Source organism: Microchirus variegatus (assembly GCF_963457635.1).
Source record: "Microchirus variegatus genome assembly, chromosome: 22".
Taxonomy (NCBI): domain Eukaryota; kingdom Metazoa; phylum Chordata; class Actinopteri; order Pleuronectiformes; family Soleidae; genus Microchirus; species Microchirus variegatus.
Window position 1 is genome coordinate 19,371,049 of NC_139823.1, and position 18,721 is coordinate 19,389,769.

At 40.1% G+C, this 18,721-nt stretch overlaps 1 protein-coding gene across 1 annotated transcript; it reads left to right on the top strand.

The window, feature by feature from the left end:
- Positions 1 to 478: 478 nt before the first annotated feature.
- rnd3a (Rho family GTPase 3a) lies at positions 479 to 16,211 on the top strand. Its single transcript, XM_083908897.1, has 5 exons — positions 479 to 786; positions 945 to 1,032; positions 9,779 to 9,888; positions 13,166 to 13,300; positions 14,218 to 16,211. Exons 1-5 carry the CDS (start codon positions 622 to 624, stop codon positions 14,464 to 14,466), a joined length of 747 nt encoding a protein of 248 aa, XP_083765023.1. The 5' UTR covers positions 479 to 621; the 3' UTR covers positions 14,467 to 16,211.
- Positions 16,212 to 18,721: the final 2,510 nt, after the last annotated feature.

Genomic DNA, 18,721 nt, shown 5'->3' on the forward strand with positions numbered 1-18,721 from the left:
AACATAATATCAACATAACATAATATATAACATAATATCATATCATATAATATATAACATAATATCAAAATAATATAATATGACATAATATCATATAATATATAACATAATATCATATAATATAACATAATATCATATAACAAAATAACATATACTATCAACATAACATAATATCGTATCATATAACATAATAACATATATAATACAACATAATGTCGTATAACAATATAATATCATATAATATAACATAATAACATATAATATAATACAACATAATATCATATAACAATATAATATATAACATAACAACAAATTATAATATAAGAGTGTTATTCTGTGTTCGGTCCACAGGGGTCGCTGTGGTGCAGCGGTGTGAGTGTGTACGGCAGCAGCCTCGCTCTCTGATTGGCTGTTTCCTCGTCGTATAAAGCCGCAGACGCTTGTTCCGCCGGCTCACATCAGAGGAGGACACGCCGGGGACAGAGCGCACGAGGACGGAAACACAGAGGACACAGAGACAGAGGGAGGGACCGCGAGTCCACGCAGAGACACGCACACACACACGCGGGGACACGGAGTGGATTAACGGGTGTTTTTTTATCGATCCTGAGTGGGTGATCGATGAAGGAGAGACGCTCCGCTGCTGCCGCCGCCGCCTCCTCCTCCTCCGCCTCCTCCTCCATGGATCCCGGGGAGAGCGTGAAGTGTAAGATCGTGGTGGTGGGAGACAGTCAGTGCGGGAAGACCGCGCTGCTTCACGTGTTCGCCAAGGACTGTTTCCCCGAGGTGAGACACGACCACGACCGATACGTAACTCACCGATAACTCACCGATAACTAACCAGGTGTCTGTGCATCCATCGTGTCTGAAAGTTATCATCATCATCATCATAATGCTTCATGTGAACACTACATTACCCACAATGCCCCACTGTCTCCCCGCAGAGCTACGTCCCCACGGTGTTTGAGAACTACACGGCCAGCTTTGAGATCGACACGCAGAGGATCGAGCTCAGTCTGTGGGACACTTCAGGTAAAACTGTCCTCTGTCCTCATGTCTCCGTCTGTCCTCATGTCCTCTGTGGACACACATGGTCTCCTGCACTGATGCTCTGCGCTGGTTAAAGGGACAGTTCAGGTTCACTCTCCCACACCAAACCACATAGAGAAAATCAATGATTTAAGCTCACAGGGACACAGGGAGCTGCTGGTCCTCTGCTGCCTCGTGTGGCCACTTTGTGTCACTGAGGTGAATCCAAACATGGGTTTTCAAATGCCGATTTTTACAAAATAGCAGCAGTGGATAAACAACTCCTGTGAACTCCTGTGTGCTGTGATGTTAAAATCACTGATTTTCTCTATGGACTTTGGTGTGCGAGAGTGAGTGGTTTACAAACTTCAGTTTACACAAGGAAAAGTCTGTCTAACAGTGAAGATAAACACAATATTTAAATGTCTGTCAGCTCAGCTTTATTATTAAAAGGGACTGGAAACTAATATTTTTTATTCTTCATAAACCGCTCACTCTCCCACACCAAACCCCATAGAGAAAATCAGCAATTTTAGCGCACAGGGACACAGGAGCTGCTGGTCCTCTGCTGCCTCGTGTGGTCACTTTGTGTCACTGAGGTCAATCTGAACTAAGGATTTTAAGAGCAGAATTTTACAAAATAACCCATTGTAAGTTAGTGATGGAGGCAGCAGTGGATCAACAACTCCTGTGAACTCCTGTGTGCTGTGATGTTAAAATCACTGGTTTACTCTATGGACTTTGGTGTGGGGGAGTGAGTGGTTTACAAACTTCAGTTTCCTGTTGTTAAAGTCTGTCTAACAGTGAGATAAAGACGTGAACATGTTCTTACGACATCGCAGACTTAAACTGGCGTGTATTTCGTGCCAAATAAAATAATAATTTCACCTCATAAAACCACATTAATAATCCTTTTTAATTTAAATCAATAAACCTGGATAATCCAGTGCACGTTAACACCGTCGCCCTCGTGGAATGTTAGCGGGACTTCAGTGTGCTGCAGAGACGGGGGAGGCGGAGCTAATGCTGCTGTTTGAATGTGCTCCACATCTGGAGAACATCCTCCACCATCTCTGAGAAAGTGTGAGAACGTTAGGTTGAGCAACAACAACACGTTCTTCTGTGGATCTGCTGCTTTATAATCACGCCATGATCTGGACTCTCTGTGTGTGTGTGTGTGTGTGTGTAAACAAACCCATCTGTCAATGTCTGAGCAGTGAATGGCACAGCAGTCAGGCGTGAGTGACGTGTGTGTGTGTGTGTGTGTGTGTGTGTGTGGTGGGCGTGGACAGCACAGCTGTTGCTGCTCTCTGGCCTTGAATTCCTGAGCGATGTTGGAAGTTTGGACGTTTGTGTAAAGTTTCAACATGAGTTTAAAACACAAAAATACCTGAACTGTCCCCTTTTTTAAAGGCGTGCTCGTGTTTGAGGGATGAACTCTGTGCACCGAGGACCAGCTTTAAACTGTGTCTTTGCTGCTTTGGAATGGAAATCTCACTCTCCCCGCACCAAAGTCCTTAGAGTAAACCAGTGATTTTAACATCACAGCACACAGGAGTTCACAGGAGTTGTTGATCCACTGCTGCCTCCATCACTAACTTACAATGTCTGGTTTTGTACAATTCGGCTTTTTAAAATCCTTTGTTCACTTTAACCTCGGTGACACAAAGTGACCACACGAGGCAGCAGTAGACCAGCAGCTCCTGTGTCCCTGTGAGCTAAAATCACTGGTTTTCTCTTTGGTGTGGGAGATTGATTGCAAAATAAAAGCATGTGCACATATATATAACTCTCATTTCTATGCTCAGAAACACAGCGAGCAGGAAGGTCACATGTCACATTCCTGTGTGTGTGTGTGTGTGTGTGTGTGTGTGTGGTTAAGTGGAAAGTGGTGGAAAAGAAAGTGAGGCAGAATGAGAATTCAGTTTTATTGCACAGTGTTGGCCTGCAGCCATCTTTCTGCTTCATGAAACAGCGAGGGTGGAGGGGCGGGGGGGGGGGGGTCCTATTAGATCAGTGGGTCTGAGGTAGAGCCAAGCGTGTGCACACACACACACACACACACACACACACAGGAATACTAACCCCCACCCTGACACACACACATACGAATAAACCCAGTGACTGATTCAGCTCGAGCAGTCCCACACTGACCTTATCTGAGATGTGTGTGTGTGTGTGTGGAGACGACACCCCCACAGACACACACCTCTATACACCGTGGTGGCCTTTGTTCTTCCTAATGAGCAGCCCTGTGTGTGTGTGTGTGTGTGTGAGGTCATTAAGGTAAACGGCTTCCTCCTCCTGTCCATTTGTCGGTCTGTTGTGTGTCTGTGATGCGTTGACCTCGGTGTAGGACGCGGCGGTGCCGGCGCTGCAGCCTTTGATGCTCTTCACCTCTGTCGGCTGTACAGGAAGTGGTTTGTGTGTGTGTGTGTGTGTGAGGTGTTGGACAAACAGGACGATGTGTCAAACCTCTGCTCTCGTATCCAACTCTTAAATGAGATGAATGGATGTGAGGCAGCGCTGCAGCTAAAGGCTGTTTTCATTAGACTGACAATTTATATTTAAATTTCACAATGACTCGTTCAACGGCCCGAGTCTAAACGTATTCTGTGGCCCGGAGTTAAAGATCTGAGCGCCGTTTTCACTCACTCGTTTTTAAATTTGCTTTTTATTGCCAGTTTTTGAGTTTGAAGCAACCTACGGTCCTCTTAAAGCGTCAAAAACATCAAAACGGTCAGCTAAAAGTCACTGAAAGATTCTAAGCACATGCTTTAAGACGTTAAAACATGCTTAAATGTGTTCAAACATGCTTAAATATGTTAAAACATGCAAAAAGACTTTAAAATATGCTTAAATACGTTAAAACGTGATAAAAGGCTTTCAAACATGCTTAAATATGTTTTAAAAAAATGTATATGTTAAAACATGCAAAAAGACTTTAAAATATGCTTAAATAATATTTAAGCATATTTGTTAACATGCTAAAAGATCTGGGAAAAGACTTTAAAATATGCCTAGGTGTATTAAGATGTGCTATAAGATTCTAAGCACATGCTTTAAGACTTTAAAACATGCTTAAATATGTTAAAACATGCTTTAATATGTTAAAATATGCTAAAAGATCTGGGAAAATACTTTAAAACATGCTTAAACATGTTAAAACATGCTTAAAGACTTTAAAATGTGCTTGAATATGTTAAAACATGCTAAAAGATGGGAAAAAAGACTTTAAAACATGCTTGGGTATATTAAGACGTGCTATAAGATTCTAAGCACATGCTTTAAGATTTTAAAACATGCTAAAAGATCTGGGAAAAAACATTAAAACATGCTTAAATATGTTAAAACATGCTTAAAGACTTTAAAACATGCTTAAATATGTTAAAACATGCGAAAAGATCTGGAAAACGACTTTAAAACATGCTTGGGTATATGAAGACGTGCTATAAGATTCTAAGCACATGCTTTAAGACTTTAAAACATGTTTAAATATGTTAAAACATGCTAAAAGATTTGGAGAAAAGACGTAAAAACATGTCCAAAGTCTTTTTAATGCTTATTGTTAAAGATGTTAAATGACACAGAATGACGTTCAAAGATGCTAATCACGTGCTAAAAGGCTTTGACAGATCGTTTTTCTTGATAAAATCGTGTCTTTAATGTCATAAATGTGATGTTTTATCAGCGCAGCAGCTTTTAAAACCACAATAAAGTCACCGCAGATGCTTTATTATCATGTCACTGTTATAGATAATAATAATAATGATAATATCTGTACGCTCTCACCTGTTGCGTCATCACATGGTTTCGTAATATTGTAGCATAATTGACATTGTCTGAGGTTTAGATGTCACATGTCTGTGTGTGTGTGTGTGCAGCAGCAGACACCTCGGTAACCACGGCAACCGCAGATGATAATGGCTCAGGTTACATCAGTGTGTGTGTGTGTGTTTATTGAGGCTGGATGAGTGTGTCTGCTGTTTCTACAGGTGTCTCACTCACACACACACACACACGCTCACACACACGCTCAGCTATGTGAGCGATGCAGACCTGTTGCTGTCGGCTGCAGCTGCTTCTCCTCAGGACTTCATGTCTTCATGTCCTAGACTCAGTTTAAATAATAATAATAATAATAAAAAGATTGAAAAAGTCAAAGCAGGAAATCTTAAACGTTCCAGAGTGGGTTTTTTTTCCTCACGGGCAACGTCAGGGAATTCCAGATATGTTTCCTTTTAGAGAGAGAGACAGGAAGTCAGGAAACATCTGTGAATTACAATAATCACACACACGTGTACACATGTACACACACACACACACACACACACGGTGGAGAAGAGGGTAAAAATGAGGAAGAAGGAACATGTGGACGAACGTCTTAAAACTCTTTTCTTCTTTTATTTGTTTCATTGAGGAAGTTTTTAATGATGTTTTCTTTCATCCTGTCATAAACTTCATCATCATCACGTTAAATGAAGTCTTTAACGGTCATGTTAATGGTTACATTAGAACACTGTGTTTCATGGAAATGGAAAAAAAATGAGTTAACATTCCAACATTTTTATTTTATTAACAGTGAATTAATTGTTCACATCAGCCATATTTGATCATGTTTTTGTCTTGTTTCATGTGATTGTTGTCATAAAACAACATAAAGTCACTTTTTATGTTTCCTTGTTTCTGGAACACTGACGCAAGTAAAGAAAACGATAATATTAAAGCATATTTTTTACCAAACTCAAATATTTAGAGAATCAATTCATCACTTTTAGTGGGTTTTCAGTCATTTATGTTGTTTTAATGTGAATATTTTCTGTTTTTTTTGCTCCATAAAACAATTAAATCTCTTTTTTTATTTAATGAAGAGGAAAAAAATCAATTATTAAAACATTCTTTATTTGCAGCCTGAGTTACTTGTTACAGGACGTTTAAATATGGTCCTGTTTAAAAGAATGTGTGTGTGTGTGTGTGTGGGTGTGTGTGTGTGTGTGTGTGTGTGGGGGGTCATTATTCCACATTTAGAGATCCTGTGGGAGAACAATGACAGCAGCTAATTAGACCACAGTCACTGTGTGTGTGTGTGGGATTTCCTCTTATCTCACCATTTGACAGGAAGATGACCTCAAAGCAGGGTTTGGCCTCAGCTGTAAACGACACACACACACACACGCACACACACACACACACGTCACTCGCCCTTTAAAGGTTTTGTTGTGATGTTGCATCTTTAAACACTTCACTCTCCAAGTAGCTCTCGCTGCAGCAGAATCAGACTTCTAACGGCGTGATGTGGTTGTGATTGATCGCCGTGAAAAGTGTCAGATTAAAATCCTGTGGGAACGCCACATTCCTGTGTGTGTGTGTGTGTGTGTGTGTGTGTGTGTGTGTGTGGAGGCTTTTATTTTGCCGGTGTCACCTTCTTCTGCAGAAGATTCTCAGGGATTAGAGAAGCAGAAACAATGCTGGGAAACAGCAGAGCCGTGTTTTCCCATCTGAGAGACATTTTGTTTTGATCAAGACTTCGCGATCATTTATTCTTCTTCTTTTGTCGTAGCCCGAGTCCAAACTTAACGTTGTTTTCCAGTCTGTGCAGAGTTAGCGGCTAATCAGAGACGATGTCTGACATGTATTGTGTTTCAGTCGTCATGAAAAACATCAAATATCCCGTCACTGACGCGTCTGGACCAGTTTCATAGTGTTAGCATAACATTTCAGCAGTTAAACACGGCTAACCTGAGCTAAACGCTGAGAAATAATCACCACATTTCACTAAAACACTTAAATCTTATTTAATAATTACGCCCATAACTCTCCTAGTGAACAGCATAAGAGTATAATTCCACTTTTAAATGTTTCATTCTTCACGGAGCTAGCCAAACTGCAAAATGAGAATAGTACTAGTTAGCTGCATGTTAGCTTCTTTACACTTCATGTAAGTCTGTCTTTTGTTAGACACATTAATTATTGTGTCCTCTCATCGTTGTAAACATTAAAGATTAGAAATGTGGACAGTGAACATGATGATGATGATGATGCCAACAAGCTAGCTTGCGCTGCCTTAGGTGCGGGCTGTGACTCAGTAGTTATGTCGTCACTCTTTTTAAAGTATTACAGTAAATAATACTCGACGTCTGACGTCTCTATTATGATTTAACCACAGTCAAAACATGAAATAAAAAGTCAAGAGGAGTTTAGTAGTGTTAGCATAACAACATTTTGTTTTTTATAAACATTTTAATAGCACAGCTAGCAAACTACTACTGAAATTGGGACATTAGCTAACATAACATTTAGCTTTAGTGAAATGCTTTACTACCTTAACTAGTTAACTACAAAGTCACTGTTGAGCTTTTTCATAATAATTTAGGGAGCTAGCCAAACTACAAAATGAGAGTCATGCTAGTTGGTTAATAAGTCTTGTGTTTATTAATGGGTATAATGTTCAAAACTGTTGATTTGTCATTGTTATGATTATTAGATTATTACGTTAAAATAAGTACCTCACTGGGGTCATTTACATACTTAATACAGTCAAAACATAAAGGAGATGAATAATAAATGTGCAATTTAATAATACAATATGGAAACATACTGATATAAAAACAATTCTGTTGTACTTGTACGAGGAACCAGGTACCGGGGGGGGGGGGTACGCTGCTCCGGGGGAACCCCGACCCTTGACCTTGAGCGTGGGTCCAGAACCCTGTGTGAGGGTCGACCTCATGACCTTTATCACATGTTCTTTAAAACATTTACACATCAGGTCTTCACTGAGCTCACACACGACGCCCATCATGCACAGATCCGGTGCGTGATGTCACGAGTGGTTAATATATATATATACACACACACACACACACACACACACACACACGCATCAGTTCGTGTCATGCTTTGTTGTGCGAGGTCCAGGCCTGGCAGGAAGTGAAGTGTGGATTGTGTAAACGGCGTTTGTCTCCAAACCAGACTGTTTAGATTAGGAACATGAGAGGCCTGTGTGTGTGTGTGTGCACGTGCATGTGCATGTGTGTGTGCACGTGCACGTGTGTGTGCATTCCTGACTTGTCTCCACACTGGTGTGTGTGTGTGTGTGTGTGTGTTTAGAGAAGGACCTCCCGGGGGAACCTCTGGTTACCAAAAACAGAATTCTCCACATTCTTGGCAGTTGTTGTGTGTGTGGTCAGCTCTGGATTCTCATGTGATCTTGACTCACCTTGACAGGAGGCCGCCGCCCTCTTCCTCCTCCTCCTCCTCTTCCTCCTCCTCCTCTTCCTCCTCCTCCTCAGTCTGGACCAGGGCGTCTCCTCCCTCACACATGGTCTTAATTCTGCGTTGTCGTCGTAGTCAGCACATTCTCTCCGCGTTGTTTGTTTTTCTTCCTCGTTGCCGTGGATTATTTCTGCCGTCGTACGAGAACAACCGTCACAAACACTTAAGACGTTAAAGCTCTGATTTCTCACGTGTGGTTTTTACGTTAGCGACGCTCAGGTTTTTGTGTTCAAACGTGAAGTCGCTGGTTTTGTGTGTAAAGATGTTTTCATTAGGACACATTTAAGTCTCAGTTAGCGTCGGACTGTTCCTGCTTTTAAAGGCTGTCGAGTTGATAATGATCATGTTTTTATGCACGGACATAATATATATGTTAAAGAAAAGTCACTTGATAACATTTCTTTAAATTTAAAAGCCTAATTATTTGCGTTACAGCAGAATTTGACCATATTTATTGTCGATAATAAAGCAGCAAAGTCAATAAATCAATAGGTTTTATTGATCTAAAGTTTATGCGAAAAGGTTTTTCCTGTTAATCTGATCATCAGAGTTGTTTTTCTGCTGATGTTTCCTGGAAATGATGATGATGATGATGATGATGATGATGATGATCCTCTGCTTCTGATCATCCTTAAATCTGTGTGTGTGTGTGGTGTGTGTATGTGTGTGTGTTAAAGTGATTTCTGAACGCCACGGCATTCATTTCAAGGATGAACTGGAAAATCAGGTTAAAATTTCATTTGCGTAAACTGTGTGTGCGCGCGTGTGTGTGTTTGTGTGTGTTATGTAACACTGATTTGATGATATTCTGTGTTTTTTTAATCCCCAATTATAATTTGTGTTGTTCGGTGAACATGACATCATGATGATGGGTGTTACTGTTAAAGTGTTTGAGCGTGACTGAAATACGACCTAATCCATGAATAATCCATGAACTCATTTCCTTTTGTCATTTTATAAATATCAGCTCTATTAAATGTGAATATTTTGTGTTTTCTTTGCTCCATTAAACAAAGAAATCATTCAAACATGAACATTTTAAGTCCTTAAATAATAATGGTCTATATCAGGGGTCTCATACTCGTGACCAGACAGAAATGACAAAATCCCACATTTAATGATGTATAAATCTGTCTAATAGTGTTTTAATTACAATCGTCCATATTATATTTTGAGTTGGGGTTTTTGTCTTGAATTATCCATCAAAACAAAGACTTTTACTTTGAAATGGTGTCACATGATGATGGATTATCACGTTATAATTGTAGTTTCTAATCACAAATCACTGATGTGTTGGACTTGTTTCATTGACCTTCCTCTCCTGACAGACCAGAGGTTCACTGGCCCTCAGCTCATGTTGACTTTGAGGCCCCGGCTCTATAATCTGGTTTTATTGTGTTTGTCATAAATGACCCAGAGAATCTCTAACTGCTTAATCCTGATCAGATCTCCTGATTTTCTCTGTGTTTTTCAGGATCTCCGTACTACGACAACGTGAGGCCTCTGTCTTACCCAGACTCTGACGCCGTCCTCATCTGCTTCGACGTCAGTCGTCCTGAGACTCTGGACAGCGTTCTGAAGAAGGTTTGTTCACTCGTCTGTGACTCTGAGACCACGTATTAGAGCTTTAAGACTATGAAGTGTGTGTGTGTTCTTGTACTTGCGGCATACTGAGGACCAGTGAGGGGTTTTTAACCAACAAAGTGAGGACATTTTAGCCGGTCCTCACTTTGTTTTCATTTAAATCACTTCCTTAGGTTGTAAACATGCTATACTCTCCTCAATTTGGTACAGAAACCCGTTTTCCAGCCCTGGTGTTTCACACGCGTTTTGCTCTGGGGCTCCACCTGCAGACATTTTTATGGTACTGCACCCAGTAGTTCTTTATAGATGTCATTCATGAAGTAGATATTTGTAATTGTGTTGATTTATAAAGTGGAAAAGCTGGTCCTCAGTATGCAGCAAGTACAAGAGTGTGTGTGTGTGTTCTTGTACTTGTGGCATTCTGAGGACCAGCGAGTGTTTTTAACCAACAAAGTGAGGTCATTCTTATGAAGTGGGGACATTTTGGCCGGTCCTCACTTTGTTGTCATTGAAATCACTTCCTTTGCTTGTAAACATGTTATACTCTGATTTTAGCTCTTCAATTTGCTACAAAACCCGTTTTCCAGCCCTGTGTGTTTCACTGACTTTTTGCTCTGGGGCTCCACCTGCAGACATGTTATGTTACTCCACCCAGTAGTTATTTTTAGATGTTATTCATGAAGTAGATATTTGTAATTGTTTTGATTTATATTAGGTGTTGTTCCTCACTTTGTCAACAACCCGGTCCTCAGTATGCAGCAAGTACAAGAGTGTGTGTGTGTGTGTGTGTGTGGCCGTGTTTGTTGGATCTTGTGATGTGAACTTGTTGTTGGCGAGGTTAAAGAAAGAAGGAAGCAACAGTGTGTGTGTGTGTGTGTGTGTGGTTGCTCCCTCACTCACACACGTGATGACGGCGTCCACATGTCGGAGCATGCGCTTCTGCGTTTATAAAGAAGGACGACGATTGTCGTTGTTTTTCCTGAGGTTTTCTGCAGAAACTGAACCCGTCGTGTGCTCGTGTTCCTGTTCTCATGTTCTTCACACAGTGTGAGAACGTTGATGTGATCCTGATCTGAGTCATGGTTTTAAAGAGGTCTCAAACCACTGGAACTGTTAAAAACACACACACACATTAGTGCTGAGTCATTCATCACCTACAGCCATTTGGATTCATTTCAAACATCTCGTTCTCCAGCTCTGTGAGAAACATTCTGCTCCCATGAAGAAGTAAATAAGTCGCCCTCAACGTGACTCAGCGAAAACACAGACTTTTATTCATTAGAGCTCTGAAACTGAAACAGGCTGAAATGGTGAAAACAGACAAAACTGAGTTCCACTGAATTTCCCCAAACTTATTGTGAAGATGTTTTAGACGAAGAAAAAAGTAAACTCTAACCATGGCCTCAACTCAACAGGAAGTCAGACATTTGGGAATATTGGCGTCCAGTTTGGTGATTTGCACCTGACGTAAATGAGCGAACCACCAAAAAAAGCTGAAATCTATTTATCAAGTATCGTAATTTGACATCTGTTAGCCTTCTGTTACACTGACGTTCAAAAGTCTGGGCTCACAGACATAGTTTTGTTGTGTTTTCCATGAAAAGTCAGACTTTTCTTCATCAAAAGAGTTGCAAAATGAATCGAAAATATAGTCAAGACATTGACGAGATTAGAAATAATGATTTTTATTCCAAATAAAACAGTTTTCAGCTGTGCTAACATCATTGCACGAGGGTTTTCTAATCATCCAATAGCTTCTAACATCATTAGCAAACACCATGGGCCTCTAAACACCTATGTACAGATTAAAAAACAGACCTTTTTACCACATTAACGATGTATAGAGTGGATTAATGATCCATTTAATGTTGGATTGATTGGAAAAATTGTGATTTTCCATCAAAAAATAAGGACATTTAAAAAAAAAATCTCAAAATTTTGAAGAAAAAAATCTCACTTTTTTTCCTCAAACTTTTGATTTCTCTCTCTAATTTTTTTCACATTTTTTTTATTTTTTTATTTTTTTTAATTTCTATTTCAAAAAGTCTAAGTGAGCCCAAACTTTTGTACGGTAGAATATGTGGCTAAAATAATTTTGTGTGTGTGTGTGTCATAAAGCCTCAGTGTCATCACAGCTGTGTGTGTTTGACGACGTACGAAACATTAAGAGCATTTGTGTCATAAAAAGTCAAAACTATAAGGAAACACGTGATTTTCCCCCGGGGGCCGTTTAACTGGAGGGCCCCAGAATCCCCCTGAAATGTGTGTGCGCGCGTGTGTGTGTGTGTGTGTGTGCGTGTGTGAATGTGATCATAAATCCTGAAGCACAGGTTTGAGTGTTTGTGGACACGAGGGAAACTTGTCAGAGACTGTTTATGTTTAAATATCGACTTAAATGTCATCTGACGTCTTTGAGCCTTTATTTTCACCAGTGTTTGAAACATGAGCGAAATAAGTTCATCACTGTTGAGCTCAAATAAACACAAAGTGCCTCAGACTTAAGTACTAATTCAGACTTATATTTGTCCTCTAGTAACTCTGTTTTAATCCTAAAAACAAAAAGGCTGTTGGAAATAAACAGAGATCACATTTTCTTACATTTAAGGAAAGTAAGAATTGTTGTAAAACTATGTGAAATATCTCTTAAACCCTGAGAGAAAGTGGTAAAAAAAAAAGAGCTTTAAACACGATGATCACCTGACCTTTCCGTTTCAAAGGTCATCGCTGCCACTTCCTGAAGCCCCGCCCCCTCCCCTCCCCTCCCCTCACACGGTGAACTCTCTAAATAATCCCCACGTTTCCTCCCTGACAACAATCAAAGCTCTGTGATGGACGGTGTTTCTCTGGGGATTTAATCTGAGGCTCATGTTCATCCACATCCACACAGGAAGTGAGTTTCCTCTCTGTTCTTCTAGAGCAGAACTCAGAGAAGCATTCGCTGTTTCAGCTCAGAGCAAACATTCATTTGATTAAACACACACACACACACAGTTGTGTCCTGATATAAACCTGTTTCCACAGGTCAAAATAACCTTTAATCTCTTCATCTGTGGATGATTTTCTACTCGTTTGGTCTGAAAATGTTGAAAAATGTTTCTCAAACCGGGAAATGATGAAGTTTTAAGTCCAAAATAACGCAGAAAACTTGGTTCAATGGCTTTAAACTTTAAAAAAAAATTAACTGAGTGATGGATTATGTGTCATGTGATTGTCTGTGATCTCATTGGCTGCTGTTGTGTGTGTTTGTGTTTGTGTTTGTGTGTGTGTGTGTTAACAGTGGAAAGGTGAGATCCAGGAGTTCTGTCCCAACACTAAGATGCTGTTGGTCGGCTGTAAATCTGACCTGCGCACAGACCTGAACACACTGGTGGAACTGTCCAATCACAGACAGACGCCCGTCTCTTATGACCAGGTGAGACAACGACGCTGTTTATATTCAAAAGTTTATATACGACATCTTTAAAGAAACATTTGTCACTAACGTAAAGTGCTTTTAAGCAGATTATGACGTTTTTCAACCATCACTTTGTCAACTATGACGTCATGTTTACGTGCCGCGGCACCGGAGTCTAGGCACCGTTTACCAGTTAGCTGCGTTAGCTCGTTAGCTCGTTAGCATGAGCCGTCTGTTTATTAAAGGAAAAGAGCAGTGTACCTGTGTACTGCGTGTGTTAGCGTTTAGCGTTACTTTAGAGACTCATTTTAACACGAGGGAGTCACGTAAACATGGCGTCACGCACTTCTTTTTTCCGCTCAGTCGTCATGGAAACACGTCGTGTTAACAATGACGCTGTTAAAGTGCCCAGTGCTAGAATATGTGTATCTGACGAATCACATATCGCGATATACTCACTACAGTGAGAGTAAGCACTTGGCGCCATCTAGTGGACTGAAATGTTAACGATTTTTTTTTGTTTTTAATGCTAATCCACAAGAAATGTGTACTTGATAACATCAGTTAAAAAAATACTTTGGAGTCTCAGAAGCGATATAATATATATCGTGATATTTCAGTGTGTCGATTCAGGCCACGCCCCCTCGGTGCTAGCTTCTGTAGCTTCTCTAGAGGACGGAGAATCTTTCTCGTGACCCCGAAATGAAGCGTTCGCGTTGAGTTTGGCTTATTTTTTGGACGCCATGTTTGTCCCACACACACAAACGTCCCCTGAAACTACATCTCAGACGCGTTCTGCTTTTAACTGTTGGTTAAATCGTGATTTAACATATCACATAAAACGTAGCGCCTGACTTGTAAGAACCACGTGTCAGAACTCGTCTCGTCTTGTGTTGACCCCAGTGTTGACCCCGTGTGACCTCCTGCCTCCTCAGGGTTCCAGCATGGCGAAGCAGATCTCGGCGCCGTACATCGAGTGTTCGGCTCAGCAGTCCGAGAACAGCGTCAGAGACATTTTCCACGTGGCCACGCTGGCCTGCATCAACAAGAGCCACAAACACGTCAAGCGCACAAAGACCACGCGCTCCAACAAGAGGATCTCGCACATGCCCGGGCGACCCGACCTGGCCGCCGTGGCCTCGGACCTGCGCAAGGACAAAGCTAAAAGCTGTTCTGTCATGTGACTAAACAGACTGAGGAGGAGGAGGAGGAGGAGGAGGAGCACGGCGAAGGCAGGAAACCATGGGGCGGCGCTCTTTCCTGCATGCTCAAGGCCCTGTGTTTGTGTGGAAAAGGGCTTTAATAAGCTTCAGCTCATGTCCGTGTTACTGGAATACTCGGCTAACGGTGAAAACTCAACGCAACGTAGCATCCCGACCCCCTGGCCCTTCAGCGAGGAAGCTATCTGTCACTGAACTACCTGCTACAGGAAGTCGCTCCCTACTTCCTCCGCCAGGACGGACCGAAGCGTCGAGGGTTCTCCACGCCCTAACAGGAAACGAGCGAACGGGAGTGATGTCATTGCGAGACCCTCGTCTTTGTAAAGGAGCTTTTTTTGTGTGTGTGTGTTTTTGTTGGAGTGGAAACGAAGTCTGAGACGAGGATTTTCAAAAAGCCTGAGGGAGAAAAAAACAGGAGCTGCTTTTGTTTGTGTTGAATCAAAGAAACTGGAGAACACGTCATTGTGTGTTTGAGCTCATTCACTCCTGTGTGTGCGTGTGTGTGCGTGTGTGTGTGTGTGTGTCCTGTCTATGGAATGTCGTCGGTATAATGTGAAGTCGTCGGTGTGGAACTGCATCACTGTTTAATTTTCAGCTGATCACACTGAGAATCTCTGAATCCTCTTCGTTCTCCAACAGTGTTTTAAGAGTAAATAAATAAATAAATAAATGACGAGCAGCTGTCCGTCACTCTGAGCTGTCAATCACTCTGAGTTGTCGATCAGAAACCTCTGAGCTCTGTTCGGGTCGTTTCTTCATTAAGACTCAGTCACAGCAGCGTTTACATCGTCACATAAATCACTTTAAGTTGTAAAAATGCAAACAAACGTGAGCTGTAGTTTAGATTCAAAGATGACAAAGTGAAATATTCCACACAAATAATACATTCAGCAAAATGTAAACAAAACTTAAAGGTGAAATAATTCCAAAAATCAGATTAACATCTGATGATTCTGGACCAAATATTGACTGGATTAATGAGAAAATAACTGTCAGATTATGAGTATAATCTGGAGAAAAAAGGCTCTACGACTGTTAAAAAACAAAAAAACAAGTAAATGTATTTTGTTGCTCACCATTGATGCTAATGCACTCAAAACTAGCACAAACAAAGTAAGCTAGCTGTTTTCAAACTCATCTCTTTTCTCTAAAACTCCTCCTCAGAAAATAAAAGCTTCTTAATTTACGTGAAACAAGTTCCACTCGATCATTTGTGTTGTTGTTGTTGTGTGAGTAAACACGTGCTAGCTTTACTACATTCACAGTGTTCAAGTGTGAGTGGAGTCACGCTAACACTTGGCTAGCCTAGCATGCGTAGCTCCTGATGTAGCTTGATTCCTGAGAACAAAATGGCTGCCATGTTGTTAGCCGTTAGCGTGTGAAGCTGCTTCTGTGACTGAGTCTTGACTCAAACTGCTTTTCCTTTTGTTTTGTTTCATTTAAAATAAGTTTTTTTTTCTTAATTCTAGAGAAAAATGAATCTGGAAAAAAAAACATTGTCGGTGCAATTCTGAGGCTGTTCAAATATCAACGTTATTGATGCACTTTTTTTTAAACCTAACTTCCCCTCGTAGATTATTCCAACGCCCAAATGTTTTTGATTTATCATCTTTAAACTTTGACTCTTTAACTCTGTACATGATCATGTTTCATCTCCTTCAAAATGTCTTTGCTAATGTTGTTGCCACAGTATTTATTGAATTTTATTTTCCCTCTAGAATAAAAACTCAAATGGAAACAAAGACCAGGTCGTTTTTTTTCTTCTTTTTTTCCTCTCTTTATTGACACAAACACAAAGCGACACACCTGTGCTTCACTCTGCTGTGATTGGACGAGCCTGAGACTCAACTGTTGTGATTGAAAACTGGACAAAAGACGTGAGTTTAGACTTTACATTCTAATGTTTTTCAAGCTGCTGGTTTAAAAAAATACATAAATGATGTGTTTATCGTGAATGTTGTGAAGCTGAATCGTTTAATTTATAATGATTTTATACAAGGAAATATTCAGTCGTTTAAAATTAGATCATTTTCTATAAAATACATGATTTTCAGCTGTTGATGGTTGATGGTAAAGAACTCACCTGTGATCGTATATATTTTTTTGGATTTTTTTTTTTTTCCCAAAAAAAATAGAATTTCTATTTCAAAAAGTCTAAGTGAGCCCAAACTTTTGTACAGTAGTGTGTGTGTATGTGTGTGTATGTGTGTGTGCTCTTGTACTTGCGGCATACTGAGGACCAGTGAGGGTTTTTAACCAACAAAGTGAGGTCATTTTCACAGAGTGAGGACATTTTGGCCGGTCCTCACTTTGTTTTCACTGAAATCACTTCCTTAGGTTGCTATAACATGCTATACTTAATTTTTCCCAAAAAAAATAAATCTAATTTTGGACCAAAAAATTTGGGTAAAATTTTGGACCAAAAAATTTGGGTAAAATTTTGGACCAAAAATTTTGGGTAAATTTTGGACCAAAAAATTTGGGTAAAATTTTGGACCAAAAAATTTGGGTAAAATTTTGGACCCAAAAATTTGGGAAAACATTTGGGTAAAATTTTGGACCAAAAATTTTGGACCAAAAAATTTGGGTAAAATTTTGGACCAAATTTTTTTTGTCAAATTTTGGACCAAATTTTTTTTGTCAAATTTTGGACCAAATTTTTTTTGTCAAATTTTGGACCAAATTTTTTTTTTGTCAAATTTTGGACCACATTTTTTTTTCAATTTTTTTTTTTACATTTTGGTCGACATAGTATAAGTATGATGTTTTCGTAAAAATTTTGACCAAAAATTAAAAAAAAAAACAGTTTTCAAGCCCTTTTTGCTCTGGGGCTCCACCTGCAGACATTTTATGGTACTGCAACCAGTAGTTCTATATAGATGTCTTTCTTGAAGTAGATATTTGTAATTGTGTTGATTTATAAAGTGGAAATGCTGGTCCTCAGTATACAGCAAGTACAAGAATGTGTGTGTGTGTGTGTGTGCAGTCAAATCTGACACACATTCTAAATACAGACGGATTTTCAGTGTATTTATACTCTCATTATCTGTTGTGAGTCCATAATGATTGAGTTAAATGAGGGGATGAGCGTTCATGGATGGACAAGTGTGGAGAGTGGTGTCAACACAACTGTAAACCCTACACACACACACACACACACACAGATCACTCCAGCCTGTTTTTGTTGTCACTTTTCAAACCCAGCGTTGTGAAATGTCCTGAACTGTGAACCTGTTCACTCACTTCACACATCGTTAGGATCCAGATTTTCCACTTCACACCCTGACAGGTCATTTTTGTCGACTATATCGTCGTCTTAGACGAGAACATTCTGTTAAAGCAACGTTCAGGCTGTGAAAATATATACAATACAATATAAAACAATATAAACACATGTAAACGTCGTATAGAGAAAATCAACTATTTTACATCAAGACACACAGGAGTTGTTGATCCACTGTTGCCTCCATCACTAACTTCAGTCTTATTTTTGTCACTTTGGCTTTTAAATAGTTAATTTAGAGTCACTTCAGTGACACAAAGTGACCACACGAGGCAACAGTAGACCAGCAGCTCCTGTGTCCCTGTGAGCTAAAATCACTGAGTTTCTCTATGGTTTTCTCTATAAAATCATAATAACAAAGAGCAGCTGACAGACATTTAAATGTTGCGTTTACTGCTTTATCTTCACTGTTAGACAGACTTTAACAACAGGAAACTGAAGTTTGTAAACCACTCACTCTCCCACACCAAAGTCACTCACTCTCCCACACCAAAGTCCATAGAGAAAACCAGTGATTTTAACATCACAGCACACAGGAGTTCACAGGAGTTGTTGATCCACTGCTGCCTCCATCACTAACTTACAATGACTGATCTTAGTGAATTCGGCATTAAAAATCCTGCATTTAGACTCAACTTCAGTGACACAAAGTGACCACACGAGGCAGCAGCAGACCAGTAGCTCCTGTGTCCCTGTGAGCTAAAATCACTGATTTTCTCTATGGACTTTGGTGTGGGAGAGTGAGTGGTATATTATACAACAAACATGAGGAGATCACAGACTTCAGCAGGAACAGATTTTAATTATTATTTCATTAGTTTTCAGTTCAAAACAGCTGAACTGTGTCTTTAAAGCTCTGAGCGACTTTAATGTGATAAAATGTGTATAAATGTTGATACTTTGTGATGTAACTATACGACACAATAGAGGTCAGTG